This window comes from Mobula birostris, chromosome 21, assembly GCF_030028105.1.
Source record: "Mobula birostris isolate sMobBir1 chromosome 21, sMobBir1.hap1, whole genome shotgun sequence".
Lineage (NCBI taxonomy): Eukaryota > Metazoa > Chordata > Chondrichthyes > Myliobatiformes > Myliobatidae > Mobula > Mobula birostris.
The window spans coordinates 34,407,822-34,426,661 of NC_092390.1; the positions used below are offsets into that span (position 1 = coordinate 34,407,822).

Sequence of the window (18,840 nt, forward strand, 5' to 3'; positions counted from 1 at the left end):
TCATCGGAACTTGAAGGGAGAGTTTCTTCTCCTCCTTGTTACCCAGCAATCCCAACCATCTGATCAACTCCAATCCACCATAAAGAAAGAGCAGTTTATCTGTTGGGGGAATTAGATGTCAAATCATCATTTTCCTCAATCCTCAAAAGAAAAGACCTTGTCTCTGTTTATATAGCATTGTCCTCAAATTCAGGATGTCCCAAATGCAGCCAGTTCTTTATTCTGATATGAAATCTGTAAGTTTGTCAGCTTTGCAAAGTAGGAAATGCAATACAGATTTTGCACTCGTCTGGTCCAGATTTTTACTGGCTGCTCTCATCTCAGTGTCACTTCCACTCTCCAAGTTTGGTGGTAAATCTCAGTTTCGCATTCACTTCATTTCCTAGTTTTGCTCTTCCTGATTCTTAATTCCGTAGGCACCAACTTCTTCTGCTTGATTCCCAAACCTGAAGTCTCAAAATTCATAATGGAGCTCAATCCTCAATCTCTTTCTCAGATTGAGCTCCATTCCACAGCTTCATTTGTCATTTATATCCAGTCTTGGTTGGGTATCATTGGTAAAAGTGAATACCGCACCATCCTCATGGAAATGTATCTGTCCAGCACTGGGGTTCAATAGGTTCAATAGCTACGTTTAATGTCAGAGAAATGGATACAATATACACCTGAAAGTCTGTTGTGTCACTTTTTCCGAGCTCTGTACCCAGAGAGTCGGCCCCAGAAAGGCTCAGGTCTCTGGACTCACAGCACACATCCGCTAACCCGCTGGTCCAGATGTTCCGTGTTCTCCCATGAGGTCTCAGTCAGGTGCACCGGCCTAGAATCAACCTGTCTCCAGAGCCATGAAAGCCCGGCACCCTGAAGGTGCACTAGTCTTCCAGGCCGTGTCCTTGGGATATCAAAAAATGGCAGGTCTTGAGGTCCTGGGAGTGGGTCACATTCCCAGAAAGAACTGAAGTCAGAGTGTAACTCCAAGTCAGGGTCTTCAAAGGAGACTTGAAAAGGGAAAAAAAGAGATATCAAAGATAGAAATAGAGCTGTTTCCAAAGATGCAAGTAAAGGAGTCGCCATTTAGCACCACCATAATTTCAATCCTCCCCTTCGAATTCACCATCGTGTTATGTAGAATTGTGGACCTGGTAAAGACCATAGACAATAAAACACAGGTGCAGAATTAGCCCATTTATCCCATTGAGTCCACTCCACCATTACATCATGGCTGATCCCAGGTCCCATTTAACCCCATACACCTGTCCTCTCACCATATCCCTTGATGCTCCGACCAATCAGGAATCCATTCACCTCTGCTTTAAATATACCCACAGACTTCGTCTCTACTGCAGTCTGTGGTAAGGCATTCCACAGATCCTCCCCTCTTTGGCGAGAAAAATTCCTCCTTATTTCTGTTCTGAAAGGTCACCCCTCAATTTTGAGGCTGTGTCCTTTAGTTCTGGATATTCCCACCAGAGGAAACATCCTCCCCACATCCAACTTATCTAGACTTTTCAGTGAGATAGGTTTTGATGAGATCCCCCTGCACTCTACTAAATTCCAGTGAATACAGGCTCAAAGCTGCCAAACACTCCTCATATGTTAACCCCTTCATTCCTGGAATCACCCTTGTGAACCTCCTCTGGACTCTCTCCAATGACAATACATCTACATCTTTTCTGAGATATGGGATCCAAAACTGTTGACAATAGTCCAAGTGTGGCCTTACTAGTACCTTAGAAAGCTTTAGCATCATCTCCTTGCTTTTATATTCTATTCCCCTTGAAATAAATGACAACATTGCATTTGCCTTCTTTACCACAGACTGAACCTGTGAATTAACCTTCTGGGCGTCTCGCATGAGGACTTCTAAGTCCCTTTGCACCTCTGATGTTTGAATTTTTTCCCCATTTAGATAAGAATCTCCACTATTGTTCCTTTTACTAAAATGCATTATCATACATTTCCCAATACTGTATTCAATCTGCCACTTTTTTGCCCATTCTTCCAATTTGTCTAAGCCCTGTTGCAATCGCATTGCTTCCTCAGCACTACCTACTCAAACCCATCTTTGTATCATCTGCAACCTTTGCCACAAAGCCATCAATTCCACTATCTAAATCATTGACAAGCAATGTGAAAAGTAGAGGTCCTGATACTGACCCCTGAGGAACACCACTAGTCACTGGCAGCCAATCAGAAAAGGCCCCCTTTATTCCCACTCACTGCCTCCTGCCTGTCAACCATTCCTCTATCCATGCCAGTATATTTCCTGTAGTACCATAACATTTTATCTTGTTAAACAGCATCATGAGAAGCACATTATCAAACGCCTTCTGAAAATCCAAGTAAATGACATCCACTGCCTTTCCTTTGTCCACTATGCTTGTTACTTCCTCGAAGATTTGTCAGATTTGTCAGATTTGTCAGATTTGTCAGATTTGTCAGGCAAGATAGCCTTTACAGAAACCGTGCTGACTTTGACTTATTTTATCATCCGTCTCCAAGTATCCCAAAACCTTGGCCTTAATAATGGACTCCAATACTTTCCCAACCACTGAGGTTGGGATAACTGGCCTATAATTTCCTTCCTTTTGTCTTCCTCCCTTCTTGAGGAGTGGAGAGACACTTGCAATTTTCCAGTCCTCTGGGACTAAGCCAGAATCAAGTGACTCTTGAAAGATCATGACCAATGTATCTGTTATCTGTTCAGCAACCTCTTTCAGGAATGTGGGATGTAGTACATCTGGTCCAGTTAACTTAACCATCTTAAGACCTTTCAGATTTACTAGCACTTTTTCCTTTGTAATAACAAAGGCACTTAATCCTACTCTCTGACACTCACAGACCGCTAGCATACAGCTATACCTTCCACAGTAAAAGACTGAAGCAAAGTACTTATTAAATTCAATTGCCATTTCTTTGTCCCCCATTACTACCTCACCAGGATCATTTTCCAGTGGTCCAATATCAACTCTCAACTCCCTTTTATTCTTTATATAACTGAAAAAAAAATTAGTATTCTGCTTTATATGATCAGCTTGTTTGTCTACATATTTCATCATTTCCTTTTTTATCGCTTGTTTAATTGCCTTTTTTTGGGTTGTAAAAGCTTCCCAATTATCCAACTTCCCACTCACTTTTGCTACCTTATACACCCTTTCCTTGCCTTTTATGCAGTCTTTAACTTCCCTTGTCAGCCATGGCTGCCGAGCTCTGCTGTTTGAGAACCTCTTCTGTTGTACATATCTATCCTGAACTATTCCCAGAAACTTCAGCCACCTCTGTTCTGACGTTATCCCCACCAGTATCCCACTCCAATCCACCTGGGCAATCTCCTTTCTCATGCCTCTGTAAATCGCTTTATTCTATTGTAATGCTGATACATGTGACTTATGCTTCTCCCTCTCAAATTGCAGTATGAATTCAATCATTTGTGATGACTGCTTCCTAAGGATTCCTTTATGTTAAGTTGACTAATAAGATTTGGGTTATTACAAAATGCCCAATCTAAGATAACTTTTCCCCTTATAGGCTTAAGCACAAGTTGCTCTAAAAGCCACCTCATAAGCATTCAATAAATTCACTTTTTTGTGATTCAACACCAGCCTGATTTTCCCAATTCCTTTGTATATCAAAGTCCCCCATTACAATTGTGTCATTACCATTATTACATGCCTTTTCCAGCTCCCTTTGCAATCTCAACTCCACATGTTGGCTACTACTTGGAAGCTTATATATGATTCCCATTAGGGCATTATTTTACCCTTGCTATTTTTTAACCCTACCCACAAATATTTGACATTCTCTGACCCCATGTCATCTCTTTCTAAAGATGTAATTCCATCTCTTACCAACTGAGCCACGCCACTGCCTATGCCTTCCTGCCTCTCCTTTCATTGCAAAGTATATCCTCTGATGTTAAACTCCCAACTGTGGCCATCTTTCAGCCACGGAACAGTGATGCCCACAACATCATACCGACCATTCTGTAATTACGCCACCGGTTTGTCCACCTGATTCCTAACGCTACGTGCATTTAAATACATCACTGTCAGTCCTGTATTCTTCATCCTTATGGATTTTGCCTCTGTGGTACAATTTAACTCTTTGCTCTGTCTGTAGTTGTACTGAATGATTGGCTTGTCCATCATCTACTGCTGCTCATCCTCAGCTCTGTCATACTGGTTCCCACTCCCCTGCCAGATTAGATTAAACACTCCCAACAGCTCTAGCTCTAAATTGGAATGACTCTGAACAGAACAGGCAGCTCTGTACTAGATGTCCATGAGGTGCTGTGACTCATTATCAGCAGCAGGAATCTGCAATAGGCAGAGCAGACATTACACTAATGGATCAGACCTACTCAATCTTGTCATCAAAGGTGGAGGATGATAAATCTACTAACAGGAGTGGGAATCTCCGAGAATTCCCAACCTCGCTGACAGCAGAGTTGGAATGGCAGTGTTTAAAAATGGGATAAAAAAATATTCACAGCCATGTCCAGCAAGAAGTGCCAAACCAGCGATCCATCTCAGCTTCCAGCTGAGACTCTCAGCACCATGGAATCTTGCCTCCAAGCAATTCAATTCATTCTATATCATGACAAGTGACAACTGGGTACAACGGACACAGCAAAAACCATGGGACTGGACAACATCCCTTTGAAGACCTGTTCCCTAGAATCAATTATGCCTCTATTCCAGCTATGACAGTTCAGGAACAATATGCAATGTGGAAAATTGCACAGATATATTGTGTTTTCCTAAACAGTCCAAATCCTTGGGATCATTATTGCCTCGAATCTAGATTAGGACAGAGTGGGACAGAGTGGTACCCAGTGGTAAGTGACTCATCATCTGACACCCCAAAACCATTCTCCCATTGTAGGGAACAAATAAGGGCCTTGATGAAATGACTTCCATTTGCCATTTGGTTGCAGCTACAACACCTCTCAAGAAAGTTGACTCTGAACAGGTTTAATCAACTCTCTTTATTGGCACCAGATCACTGCACTGAACATTCACTCCCTCAATCTCACACTCTGCATATGCTCCCTTTCCCCTTTCATCACATCCTTCTTCTGATGTCAGCCCAGCCCTAATTTCAGAGACCACCCACTTCTTTATTGTCATTCAATCATACGCATGTAAACAGCTAAATGAAACATCGTTCCTCTGGGGTCAAATCGCAAAACACAGTTCATACAGTCACGCAGACCACATATAGTTGTGATCCAGCACACAGAGTCACAAGATAATATCAGCACAAGTCCTTGAGAGACATGGCCTGATGATTAAAAGGTTGTTGTAAGGTACAAGGTGCATGATTATGTAAGACTGTATAATGTGATTAACACTATTATAGTTTAAAAAAAACAATAAAAGATTCCTCCTTGGCTTTAGAGAAGAGCTCAGTGTCAGAGGAACCATGCTCCTGACTCCGGCCAGCTCCACTCATTGTCTTCACTGTCTGGTGCATTAGAGCTGATGACCTCTCTGAAACATAGCTGTTTGAGAAGTTGGAGAGTTGTGGACGAAATGGAAACATTGTAGAGGAGCTGCAGATTTAAATTCCTGATGTCTTATACTACTTGAAGTGCTCCTTGACAGTGACATATACAGTACGAGGGGATATTGGCCATTCGGACCAAAATGTCTGCTCTAATATTCCATCCGGGCGGATTTATTATTCCTCTCAACCCAGTTTCCTGTTTTCTCCCCATGTCATTCCATGCCCTTACTAATCAAGAACTTATCAACCACTACTTTAAATATAATCAATGTCTTGGTCTCCACTGACATCTGATGCAATGAATTCCACAGACTCACCACCCTCTGGCTAACGAAATTCCTCCTTTCTCTGTTCTAATTGGATGAGCCTCTACTCTGTAGCTGTGTCTGTCAGGGAGTATTCTAGAGTTATGTGAATAAGGCAGATGTTAATTCAGGTGAGAACCAGTCTTCATTTCTTCATGTGAGTTGCAAACTGAAAGCAGTAAATTGACATTAAAAGCTCCCTTTGCACCCTCTGTGGTGTATTGGCCGCCTGTAAATGAAGTGAGATTGTTTCCAAAATAGTGACTGTGAGACATTTGCATATGCGTCAGCCAAATGTTAAAACAATGGGGTGGTGTTCATTGGCCTGCAGCCATCCAGGCAGCTCTGGGCTTAAACACAAGAGAGGCTACACATGCTGGAAATCCAGGTCAGTACACACAAAATGCTGGAGGAATTTAACAGGTCAGGCAGCATGTATGGAAATAAATAAACAGTCGATTTTTCAGGCCAAGACCTGTTATCATGGGCACCCCCCATTTCAGGACTCAGTAGGGGTTAAGTAGTTTGCCCCAATGTAAATGGGTTCAAGTGAGTTTGCAATTCACAAAGATAGTTGCATATTCAGAATTCTCGCACTATAGATATGTAATTCAAAGGAAGCATTGTCAACCCAAAATATTGAAGCAACTGATGTAATAGTATCTGTTGAAACTGCAATGAAACACCACTGTTACATTTGATCTTAAGGGTGTAAAAATGTGATGTATCTTTGAGTTTGTGAGCCCCTACCGAGAGTGACTCCAGAATGATTCTGGCTTGTACTGAACAACGAATTCTATATCACCAGCTTCAGTGTTTCTGTGGTCAGTTTGATCACAGTCACAATCGTGCCCTCTGGTTCGTGACTCCCATACTATAGGAAGCTTTCCCCCTACATCCGATCCATCCAGACCTTTCAGTATTCGATAGGTTTCAATGAGATCCCCCTACCTCATCAACTAAACTGCAGTCGGTAGAGGCCCAGTGCCATCAAAAGCTCCAAACAACAGGAATTCTGCAGATGCTGGAAATTCAAGCAACACACATCAAAGTTGCTGGTGAACGCAGCAGGCCAGGCAGCATCTGTAGGAAGAGGTGCAGTTGACGTTTCAGGCCGAGAGGGTGAAACAGATGCTGCCTGGCCTGCTGCGTTCACCAGCAACTTTGATGTGTGTTGATCAAAAGCTCCACATATGTTAACCCTTTAATGCCTGGAATCATTCTCATGAACCTCTTTTGGAGACTGTCCATTGCCAGCATATATTTTCTTAGATAAAAGGCACAATACTGCTCACAGTTCTCCAAGTGTGGTCAGACCAATGCTTTATAAAAGCATCAGCATTACGTACAGTACTTGCTTTAACATTTTAGTCCCCTTGAAATAAATATTAACATTGCACTTGCCTTCCTCACCACCGTCTCAACTTGCAAGTTAACCTTTAGAGAATCCTACACAAGGACTCACAAATCCCTTTACTACTCAGAATTTTGAATTTTCTCCCCACTTAGAAAATAGTATACGTGACCATAACTTCCCTATACTATATTCCATCTGCTACTTCTTTGTCCATTCTTCCAACCTGACTCAGTCCTTCCACAGATTCCCCGCTTCCTGACCTCAATTTGCCCCTCCACTGAAATCCAGATCATCTGCAAACATGGCCACAAACCCATCAATCCTGTCATCAAATCATTGTGAAAAGAACACCACTACTCACTGGCACCCAACCAGAAAAGGTCTGATTTCATCCCAGACTTTGCCTCTTTCCAGTCAACCAATCTAATGTATATCCATGCTAGAATCTTTCCTGCAATACCATGGTTCCTTTTCTTGTTAAGCTGCCTCATGTGCAGTACCTTGTCAAAGGATTTCTGAAAATCCAAGTAAACAGTATCCACTGTCTTTGCCTATCCTGCCTGTTATTTCTTCAAAGATTTCCAACAGACTTGTCATGCAAGTTTTCCCCTTAAAGAAACCATGCTGACTTTGACCTATTTCATCATGTGCCTCCAGGTACACTGAAACATCATCATTAATAGTGGATTCCAACATCTTCCCAACCGCTGAAGCCAGGCTAATTGGCTTATAATTTCTTTTCTTCTGCCTCCCTTCATTCTTAAAGAGTGGAATGACATTTGCAATTTTCCAGTCCTCCAGAACTATTCCAGAAGCCAGTGATTCTTGAAAGATCACAACGAAGGCCTGCACTATTGCTTCGTCCAGTTCTTTCAGAGCCCTGGAGTGTAGTCCACCTTGTCCAGGTGACTTCTCTATCTTCAGACCTTCCAGCTTCCCAAGAACCTTCCAGCAAATAGACTCGCTTCTGCCCCCTGACACTCTAACATGGAAACTTCTTCATGACACAAACAATTTCCAGGGAGAAAACATCCGGCTTCTTCAGCTTTGCTTTCTTGATCCACTTTGAGACAAATATTTTGATAGATTTTAGCTCCACCTGGACACTATATAAACAACTAGAACAACACTTTGCAGAGTTACTCAGCTAACCAGCCATCTGAGGTGCAGCTGGAATTCTGCACAGCATCATGAGGTGAGTCGCATCTTCACTTTACAGAATGTTTACAAATTCTCGGACATTTGACAGTGACATTAGCATGGATAGCTGGACCAGTCAGATTTAATGTAATCTGTTTCCGGACATGAAGGAATCTAGGAAAGATGCCGGTGTTCATTCAGCATAAGGATTGTGGATCTGATCCCAGGTTTGTGATCTGGGGACTTCAGCTTGATCCTGGGATCAGAGACCACTGGAGTGGGATGAGCCCACAGAATGTGAGCACTCAGTTTGATATCCCAGGATCTGATAATAATTTGAAACAAGGCCTGTGGTGCTAAGACACTGAAGGATAGGGAGCTGATTGGGAGTGCGGAAAGTGAACATTACACGAAGGAGCGTATCCTCCGAATAGATGACATGATGACATGATTTTTAAGTTCCGCAGTGGGGAACTGACTTTTCCCAGTCGGTTGCATTCAGTGAACTGCAGGAGCAGTGACTGAGATACTAAAGTTTACAACTGTCACTGAGAGGTCTAGTGAGCTGAGCAGATGGGGATTGAAAGCTGCAAAGGATCATTGGGAAAAAGGTGAGTGGGAAAAACAGAGCAAACCGGAATGTGCTGTGAGAAATATGGATACTGGTGAAAGTGCAGAGAAATACAGGGAAATTATGACACACAGCTGACAAATAACTGACATGACAAATAGAAACATAGCCTTAATCTCAAGGGACGTTGGAATCTATACTTGTTGTGCTACTTCTGTTTAAATCTCTCAATGGTTGAGTTCTCGGGTTTATTCTGGGCACGATATTTCAAACATCAGACTCTGAGCTTGGAGATTCCTTGGAATGTGGCTGGTCCTGAAAGCACTAATTGTGAAGACAGGCTATGTAGAAAGGCTGATACTTACCTGGATGTTTGAGATTACAATGAATGATTTGATGAGGTCACTGAGAAAGCTCTCTGATGAGACAGTAGTAATAATGGACAATGCAAGGGTGTGCAAATCACAGAAGAACTGACCAACAAGTGGGACAGATATCTCACTGTCTGGGACATCTTTCAGCTCGAGTGTGTCCATAGCTAATTACTTCATCTTCTGTTACTATACCATGATGGCCCTAATTTTAAACCCCAGCATCATTTAGATAGGCTGGGTCACAAATTGCAATGAACTCCCTGGGCATTGATTTTGGAGCATTTGGAACAGTCCATCACCTGTTCTCAGTCAGACAATCATTATTATTAAGTGGTGCTTGAAAATACCTGGCATTATGGGGGACCAGCGGCCAGCATCACATTCCCTGGAAGTATCTCACACAGCTCTGTAACGCAGAAATAAAGCTAGAAAATACTGCAAACACTCAGTAGGTCAGTCACCATCTGTGGAAAGACAAGGAGAGTTAATGCTTCAAGTCTGAGACCCTTCATGAGCTCCCTGATAACTCCGTGTGAATTACTGATCCAAACTGATTTTGCTCTTTCTCAGTTTACTCTTTTCTGTTCCTGTGCACACACTGAGCATTTAATTCCCTTATGCTTACTCTCCTGTCTCAGTTGTCCATTGTCTTTCCACAGACAGATTTATTTGCGGTAAAAGCCTTTGACCTCTCTGTCTGTATATACAATGTCATCAACATTATGAGCTCTCCTCATAAATAGGCATATTTTCAGATTTGGCCTTTATCAGGCATTTGATTGTTCTGGTCCATCTCACACATCTGGATGTTATCCCATTCCCTGTATACCCATTGCTACACAGACCATTCATTCAGTTGGATAGGGTGTTTTGACACGGAGCTTTGCTTCCTCCATGTCATAACATTTTCAGACAAAGAGTATTTTATCTGATGGTGGAGCTTCAATTGCCTTGTGAGTCCATTAGTTCCCCTGAGGAGAGTTTAGCAAACTGTCAGCCTCATCACAAGTTGTCACTGGGAGGAGAAGATGGCGGCGCAACGCAGTGCGCACGGCCGTTCCAAATGAATATCGTATGTGTTAACTAGGGGGCTGTGCACAATCCAGATTTGATGGAGACAGCCGTGAGAAGCACGGAGGAATTCCTGGAGAAACTTCTGAAATGCCTGCTTCGCTGCCGCTGCTACTGTGCGATCGAGAATCTCCGGAGGGGAAGGCCACAAATCCTCGGCTTTGCCTATTGCACGTTGCCGGGGCCGGGGACAAAGCGCTTGGCAGAGATGGTGCTCGGTGCTCGGTGTCGGAGAGCTGGCCGGAGGCTCGGAGTTTTTGAATGGGCTCGGAGTCGGACTGTGGTCGGATACTTCCAGTATGCTGCATCGGCAAGTTTGCAGCGCTGGAGGTTTACCGTCTGCATGAGATGATGAGACTTTCGAGAGACCTTCAGACTTTTACCATGCCACGGTCTGTTCTTATCAAATTACAGTATTGTTTTGCACTGTTGTAATTATATGTTACAATTATGTGGTTTTTGTTAGTTTATAAGTTGGTTTGTCATGTGTTTCTGTGATATCACTCTGGAAAAACATTGTATCATTTCTTAATGCGTGCATTACTAAATGACAATAAAAGAGGACTGCATGTCCTCATAATGTAATTTAATCTAAATGCGAAAGTCATGTATTTATTCTGATAAATCAAAGAATACCATGTGGAAACACATAATCACCTTTTTGCTTCGTTTTCCCAGCTTCTGAATCAGAAATTGCCTGGTCCTGAACTGGGAAAGATACCTTCCCCGAAATGCCAGTGTATGCGACTTCGCCTCAGAGTCCAAAGCCGTTCAGAGTAATGTGCACAAAATGTTGGAAGAACTCAGCAGCTCGGACATGACCAGAAGAGGAATATTTTGAGAAGTCTCAGCCCAAAAATTTGATTGTTTATTCCCTTCCTTAGATGCTGCCTGACCTGCTGAGTTCCTCTAGCACTTTGAGAGTGCGATTCTGGATTTCTGGCATCTGCACAATGTCATGTGTCATGAAAGCACGTTCTTTATCTGAACACTTCTGTCAAAACAACTGACGCTCAGGGGACAACAATTTAGTTGTTGGAGGTGATACACACAGAATGCTGGGGGATCTCTGCTGATGAGGCAGCCTCGATGGAAGAGGTGAAACATTCAACGTTTTAGGCTGAAACACTTCATCAGGAATCCTGATGTAAACAGGAAGGGAACTAATTCAGGAAGGGATACTGCAAATCAAAATAATGCACACAAGTTACTGGAGGACCTCAGCAGGTCAGGCAGTATCTATGGAAGAGAGTAAACAGTCAATGCTTCGGGCTGAGACCCTTCACTGAGACTCCTGCTAAAGGGTTTTGGCCCAAAACACCGCCTTTTTTACTCTCTTTCATCGAAGGCTGACTCATCTGCAGAGATCCCCAAGCATTCCATGTGTATCAGCTCCAACAACTAAATTGCTGTCCCGTAAGGCCAGTTGTTTTGACAACAAGTGTTTAAAAAAGGAATGTGCTTTTGTGACACATGACAATCTGCAGATGCTGGAAATCCAGAAAAACACACATAAGATGCTAGTGGAACTCTGCAGGTCAGGGTAAACAATGAATCATGTCATTTGCAGAAATTCCCTGATAACACAGCAATAGTTGGGTGTATAAAGGGAGGATGGGAGGATGAACACGGGGCCTTGGTGGAGGACTTTGTCAAATGGTACAAGCTGAATCAACTGCAGCTCAACATCAGTAAGACAAAGGAGATGGCGATGGACTTTAAGAAGTCTAAGCCTGCACTGCTCCCTGTGGTGAGCACGTGGATGTTGTGAGGATCTACAGGTACCTGGGAGTGCACCTGGATGAGAGACTTCAGTGGAGCACCAACACAGAGGCTGTGTACAAGAAGGGCCAGAGTTACCTTTACTTCCTGAGGAGACTGAGATCCTTCAGAGTATGCAGGCCTCTCCTTCACATTGTTACATGCCTCAAGGAGATCTGTGATTTTTTTTTGTGAGAATGATGTAATGGTCTTTTGGAGGTCACCTGATGCAATTTTCCCACTGATGTGAGGTCACGTGAGGACATGTGCACCATGGGTATATAAGGGTAGACCCCAGATGACGCAGTTAGTTTTTAGTTTTTAGATTTCCAGCTAGGATGTAGTCTGTCTCCGTTTCTGTTGCGTATTTGTTTTTATGACGCAGTTTCATTTTTTAAATGGTTGTTACGTTCTGTTGCAAGGAATAACATTGCTGGACCGAAACTATTGCTGGATGCGTTGATATATCTTCTTCTAGCAGTAGAAGGGAGAGTGAAGACTTTATCGAAGTACAGGACTCGAAGGATTGAGAGGAGTCGGCATCGTTTAGCAGTTTAACAAAGGGATCGACCTTATTGGGTCTTCGTCGAAGGAGTAGCGACCTGCATCGAAAATAACTCTTGCCAAAAGACCAAAGAGTTCATGCAAAGGTTTGCTCTCTCTAAAAGAAATTAAGATCAGCTGTTTTAAACTGTTTTATTTCCTGCATCGTGAATCCTTCAGACAGAACCAGCAGGAAAGTCGCGTCTATGAAGAAATCCTTCTCCAGAGAAGTCTCTCCCAATTGAACGTATAAATCTGTTGGACTTTCAAATTTACCATTTTAAGAACTATATCTGACTTTATCGCTTCAAGAATTGTTTTCGCATTTAACGCTTTAAGTACCAGTGTCGAGTGATGATTCGTTGAACGGCTGCATAACGGTTAACTTCCGGTTAAGGTTTGCGTTTGTTTTGTTTTATTGTTTATGCGTGTTTAATAAATGTTTGGTTATTTTTATATAGCCTGTCACAATTGATATTCATTGTTGCCGGTTACGTAACAACATGTTCGACTGGTCCGTTGTCACAAGTACAATCTTCCATGCAGTGGTGTTCTGGGATAATGGATTCAACACAGGTGATGCCGACCGGCTCAATAAACTGATTCCAAAGGGTAGCTCTGTTATAGGTGTCAAACTGGACAGACTGGAGGCCATGGTAGAACAAAGGACCTATGAAAAATCGCAGCAATTCTGGACAATGTTTCTCACCCTCTGCATGCCACCTTGGCTGAACAGAGGAACGTGTAACGTATTTAGTAATAGGTGAAGACAACTGTGCTGCTCCAAAGAGCGCTATATGAGGTAGTTCTTACTCTCGGCCATTAGGCTCTATATTGAGTCAATCCATAGCTGGGGAAGTAAAGGTACCCTCCTATTAGACCGTTTGAGGTAACTTTAAAAAATTTTTTTTAACTTCTCTTGTAATATTTGTATATCTATACACTTGTAATGCTACTGTAACAATGCAATTTCCTTTGGCATCAATAACGTATCTATCTAACTATTTATCTGCAGATTTTCCCTCTGTTGGCATTTTGTCAAATGGCATTTTCAGAACCAAGACTGTCTTCCATTTGGCTCATCTCCATCTGATCTGATTAGGGAGGGATGGAAATATTCGGAATTCACCTCTACTCAACTCTGCAGCTAACCTTGTTAATATGATTTTCTAGCAGTTAGGATAGGGAATCCAATGCACATAAAAGGCCTTTGATTACTTTGTTTTCTTGCAGCAACACACTAAAGGAATCCTTGCTTGTGAAACTTCGCCAGCTTTAATGTCACTTCATATGGGGTCCACAGAAAGAAAACTTTGCCCTGGATGATGTGAAGCTTGGATTACGAGATTCTATAAAACACGGTGTAAAATATCAAATCACATCCTTACAACCACCTTGCTTTTGTAAACCACCTATAAGGCAACAATGAGGAAGCAATTCAAAATTTAAAGGAAGCTGAGAAGATTGTGAGGGATAACCACAAAGGTGAATTTGAAAGAAGAAACATCATCACCTATGGAAACTTTGCCTGGGTGCATTACCACCTGGGACAGCTGACCAAGACCCAGTCCTACCTGGACAAGCTGGAAATGCTTTGTAAACCGCTCAGTGATAGCCCTCACTATACAGCAATGATACCTGAGGTGTACCGGGAGAAGGGATGGTCATTGTTAACTTTTGGTACTAGTGTTTTCTATGAGGAGGCAAAGGAATGTTTTGAGAAGGCTCTGAAGGAAGATTCTGATAATGTGGAGTGGTCTATGGGGTGTGCAACTGCTTTGCTTCGTCCAGAAACTACTTCTTGTGTTTCAGGGAATCAGGAGTGGAGTCAGCCAGTAAGGTATCTGCGACGGGTGCTGGAGCTTGATCCAGATGACACAGTGGCCATAGTTATGTTGGCCCTAAAGCGGCAAGAGTTCAATGAAGCGGAGATCTGAAACATTAATAGATTCTCCTTCCTCAGATGCAGACTAACTGGCTGAGCATTTCCCGGTTTTCAATGCCATAATTATACTTTATACTTTATTGTCGCCAAACAATTGGTACTAGAATGTACAATCATCACAGCGATATTTGATTCTGCGCTTCACGCTCCCTGGATTACAAATATTAAATATTAAAAATATTAAAATATTTAAAATTAGTAAATATTAAAAAAATTAAACTATAAATCATAAATAGAAAATAGAAAAATGGCAAGTAAGGTAGTGCAAAATAGCCGAAAGGTAGGTCCGGATATTTGGAGGGTATGGCCCAGATACAGGTCAGGATCCGTTCAGCAGTCTTATCACAGTTGGAAAGAAGCTGTTCCCAAATCTGGCTGTACGAGTCTTCAAGCTCCTGAACCTTCTCCCGGAGGGAAGAGGGACAAAAAGTCTGTTGGCTAGGTGGGCGGGTCCTTGATTATCCTGGCAGCACTGCTCTGACAGCGTGCGGTGTAAAGTGAGTCCACGGACGGAAGATTGCTTTGTGTGATGTGCTGCGCCGTGTTCAAATTACAAAAAAACTTCATCAAAAGGCAGCTTTCATACAGTTAGTAAATCTGCTCTTTATGGGATTGCAGGTCAGATCTGCATCAAGTGATCTGAGATGGAATTCATGATTATGTATTTTCTCTCTTGCAGCAACACACCGGAAGATTTATTGAAAGAGAAGCTCGATCAGCTGCAGTGTCACTTCACATGGAGGCCACAGAAGGAAACTATTGACTTGGAAGATGTGATGCACAGATTGCAAGATTCTATCGATATGAATATGAAGTATAAAGATCAGTCCTACAACCAACTTGCTTTTGTAAATTGTCTGCAGGGCAGATGTGAGGAAGCAATTCAAAACTTAAAGGAAGCTGAAAACATTCTTAGGGAGAAACACAAAACTGAATTTGAAAGAAGAAGCATCATCACCTATGGAAACTTTGCCTGGGTGCATTACCACATGGGACAGCTGACCAAGGCCCAGTCCTACCTGGACAAGCTGGAGATGATCTGTAAACCGCTCAGTGACGGCCCTCTCTATACAGCAATGATACCAGAGGTGTACGGGGAGAAGGGATGGTCATTGTTGAGTTCTGCTGCTGAATTCTATGAGGAGGCAAAGGAATGTTTTGCAAAGGCTCTGGAAAAAGATCCTGACAACACCGAGTGGATAATGGGATATGGGACTGTACTGTCTCGGCTGGAAGCATTTTCTGGAACCCCAGAGAGTCGTGATGAGAGTCAGTCAGTGAAGTATTTCCGACGAGTACTGGAGCTTGATCCAGATGATGCTGTGGCCATGGTGCTGTTGGCTCTAAAACTGCCTAGGCTAAGGCAAAATGAGGAAGCAAATGAATTAGTTGAACAAGCTTTGCAGAAGACCTCTGATCTTCCATATGTGCTTCGCTATGCTGCAAAATATTATAGACAAAGGGGATCTGTGGAGAAAGCAATTGGGCTCCTGAAACAAGCATTAGAATTAACTCCACACTCTTGTTTCTTACACCACCAACTGGGATTGTGCTACAGAAGTAAGCTGGAATGCCTTCACAATCCTGAATTTCAGCAGAGAGCTGAGTTGATCAATCAATGCAAGTATCACCTTGAAAAGGCTTTTAATCACCGTCAAAGGTCATTTATTAGAGCACAACTGGACTTTGCAGCCATCTGCAGAACAAGTGGGGAGTATCCCAGAGCAGACGAAATTTACAGTAGATTGGTGGAGTTAGTGGACATTCGACCAGAAAATATGCAGAGCATATGTCTGGAAGCTGGGTTATTTCAACTGCACCAGAACAATTCTGAAACAAATGCTGTTCGCCTCTTCCTGAAAGGAGTGAAAATTGAATATAACTCAAGAGAACAGGAAAAATGTCGCATGAATTTGGAGAAGTGGGCAGATCGGAAACTTCGTGTAAATGCACAAGACAGCAAGGTTCTTGGTATCAAAGCATTTCTGTATCAGCTGGATGGGCTCAAGGGTAAAGCAACTGAATACTTTGAGAAGGCCTTGGAGTTTGATCCTGGCAATGAGGAATATGTGAGTGCTCTTTCTCGGTTACGTATCTGAGCACCACTGGGATGTTTAAAAGATGCTTTTCCTTCTGATCTGAGGATAGGTTTGGTGGGGTGTCACTGTACTAGTTATATCCTCTTAGCACCTTCTCTTACTCATTAGTGTTGGATTTGCAAAAATGGTCTTCTGTAATTATACCTAATTATTGTGTTTCTTTTAAACATATTAATTCCTCAAGTACTCTGAGCAAATTGAATTCAGTTGTGCTTCTCTAGACTCTGGAAAGATGCGATTTGGGATATTGCAGCAAGTGGAGTTAAATGAGAAATCAAACATTTTGCAACATCGCTTTGTTTGACCTATTAACCATTGAATGTATCTTACTTTTCACCTGTATATTGATGCATGAGTTTAACTCTGGAATGATTTTTTGAGTGTGATTATATCTTACAGATAATTTTAAAATATCCTGTAAGGGCATGTCTGGTAATTAAGGCTTCAAAGCCGAGGTTGGTCTTGTCTTGACATAATCAAAGGAACGCGAGCAACAAATCCTTGACTGCATGATTCCAACCTGCTGAGTGTGGTGGAGGAGTGTCCGAGAAGGTGAATGACTGGCGAGTGGCAGTGGAGGGGTTTTGGGAATGATTCTTGGAATTCCAAAAAGATAATATTTTTTGTAGTTCTAATTGTTACTTGTTATTTATTCTTATTTTACAAAGCAGCACAGCATATCATAGAGCAGATACAATACAACATATTTACACCACCATCCAATGACAGGAAAACAAATATTGTAAAACTTAGAAACAGAAAGAAGTTCAAATTTAAGTTTAGAACCAAGGACAATGTATCTGCAAAACTTCAAACAAGACTGTGCATGCCAATGGACTCATAATGGAACAAGAAGGTGGAAGGGTATCGTGCAAGGATCATGCCTTTGACCTGACCAATGGTGTTGATATAGTGATAGCCAAAAGACGTTCTTGTGATGCACATGGGCTTGGCTGCTGATAAGGAGATAACCCTGTAATTAAACAATGGAAATCAGGTATGGTTATAGCTTCAGTGAGCTATTGTCCCATAAAATTTGCAGGGTTAGGGAAGAATGATAAGGGAGATGCAGAAAGGAGAAAAGAGGGCAGATGACCACCAGCTCGGGATCAATCATCTGAAATTTCAAAGACAGAAGGTGTCATCGCCAATTAACTGGACACTTGTTTCTCAATCCCCACGGTAGCATAGTGGTTAGGAGAATGCTATTACAGCTCGGGCATCGGAGTTCAGGGTTTCATTCTGATGCTGTCTATAAGGAGTTATTCTGTTTCTCCTCGTGAATACATCAGTTTCCTCTGGGTGCTCCGCTTTTCTACCCACATTCCAAAGTCAAACCTGTTAGTAGGTTGATTTGTCATTGTAAGCTGTCCTGATATTAGGCTAGGGTTATATAGGTGGGTTCTGGGTGGTGAGTCTCATTGGGCCAGTAGGGGCTGGTCCATGCTGTATGTCTAAATAAAATAAATAAAATAAAATTACACTTCATTTACTTGTACACAAGGTGAAGAGCATGTCTCCTATCACCACACAGATCTGAAGTCTGAACAGAGAAATGTCATTTTTATACAGAATTGACTAGCAGGTACAGATGTTGATCATTCCCAGTGACGAAACATTTTAATTCCCATTCCCATTCCCAATGTGACATCTCAGTCCATGGTCTCCTCTTGAGGCCACCCTCAGGATGGAGGACCAACACCTTACATTCTGTCTGGGCAGCCTCCAACCTGATGGCATGAATATCAATTTCTCCTTCCGGGGAGAAAATAATTCCCACCCCTTTCCCTCTTCCTCTATTCCCCACTCTGGCCTCTTACCTCTTCTCAGCTCACTATCACTTCCCCCGGGTCACTTCCTACTCCCCTTTCTCCTCTAGTCCACTCTCCTCTCCTGTTGGGTTCCTTCCACCACAGCCCTTTATCTTTCCTCCCTTCCTGGATTCACTGATCACCTTCTAACTGTTCCCCCTTCCACTCCTCTAACATTTCTTTTCAATCTGGCATCTTCCCCCTTCCTTTCCAGCCCTGAAGAAGGGTCTCGGCCTGAAACACTGTATCTTTATTCTTTTAAGTAGATGCTGCCTGACCTGCTGAGTTCATCCAGCATTTTATGGGTGTTGATTTGTCTTAGTTGTTTATGCTTGAATTTCTTACTTGCAAAATCAAT

General features: G+C 42.5%; 1 protein-coding gene across 1 annotated transcript; it reads left to right on the forward strand.

Moving 5' to 3' along the window:
• The first annotated feature begins 15,216 nt into the window (after positions 1-15,216).
• Positions 15,217-16,671, forward strand: LOC140185934 (interferon-induced protein with tetratricopeptide repeats 1-like). Its single transcript, XM_072239734.1, has one exon. It carries the CDS (start codon positions 15,217-15,219, stop codon positions 16,669-16,671), a length of 1,455 nt encoding a protein of 484 aa, XP_072095835.1.
• The last annotated feature ends 2,169 nt before the right edge of the window (positions 16,672-18,840 follow it).

Coding starts and splice junctions, on each gene's coding strand:
- LOC140185934 (XM_072239734.1), top strand. CDS start 15,217: ATGGAATTCATGATTATGTATTTTCTCTCTTGCAGCAACACACCGGAA.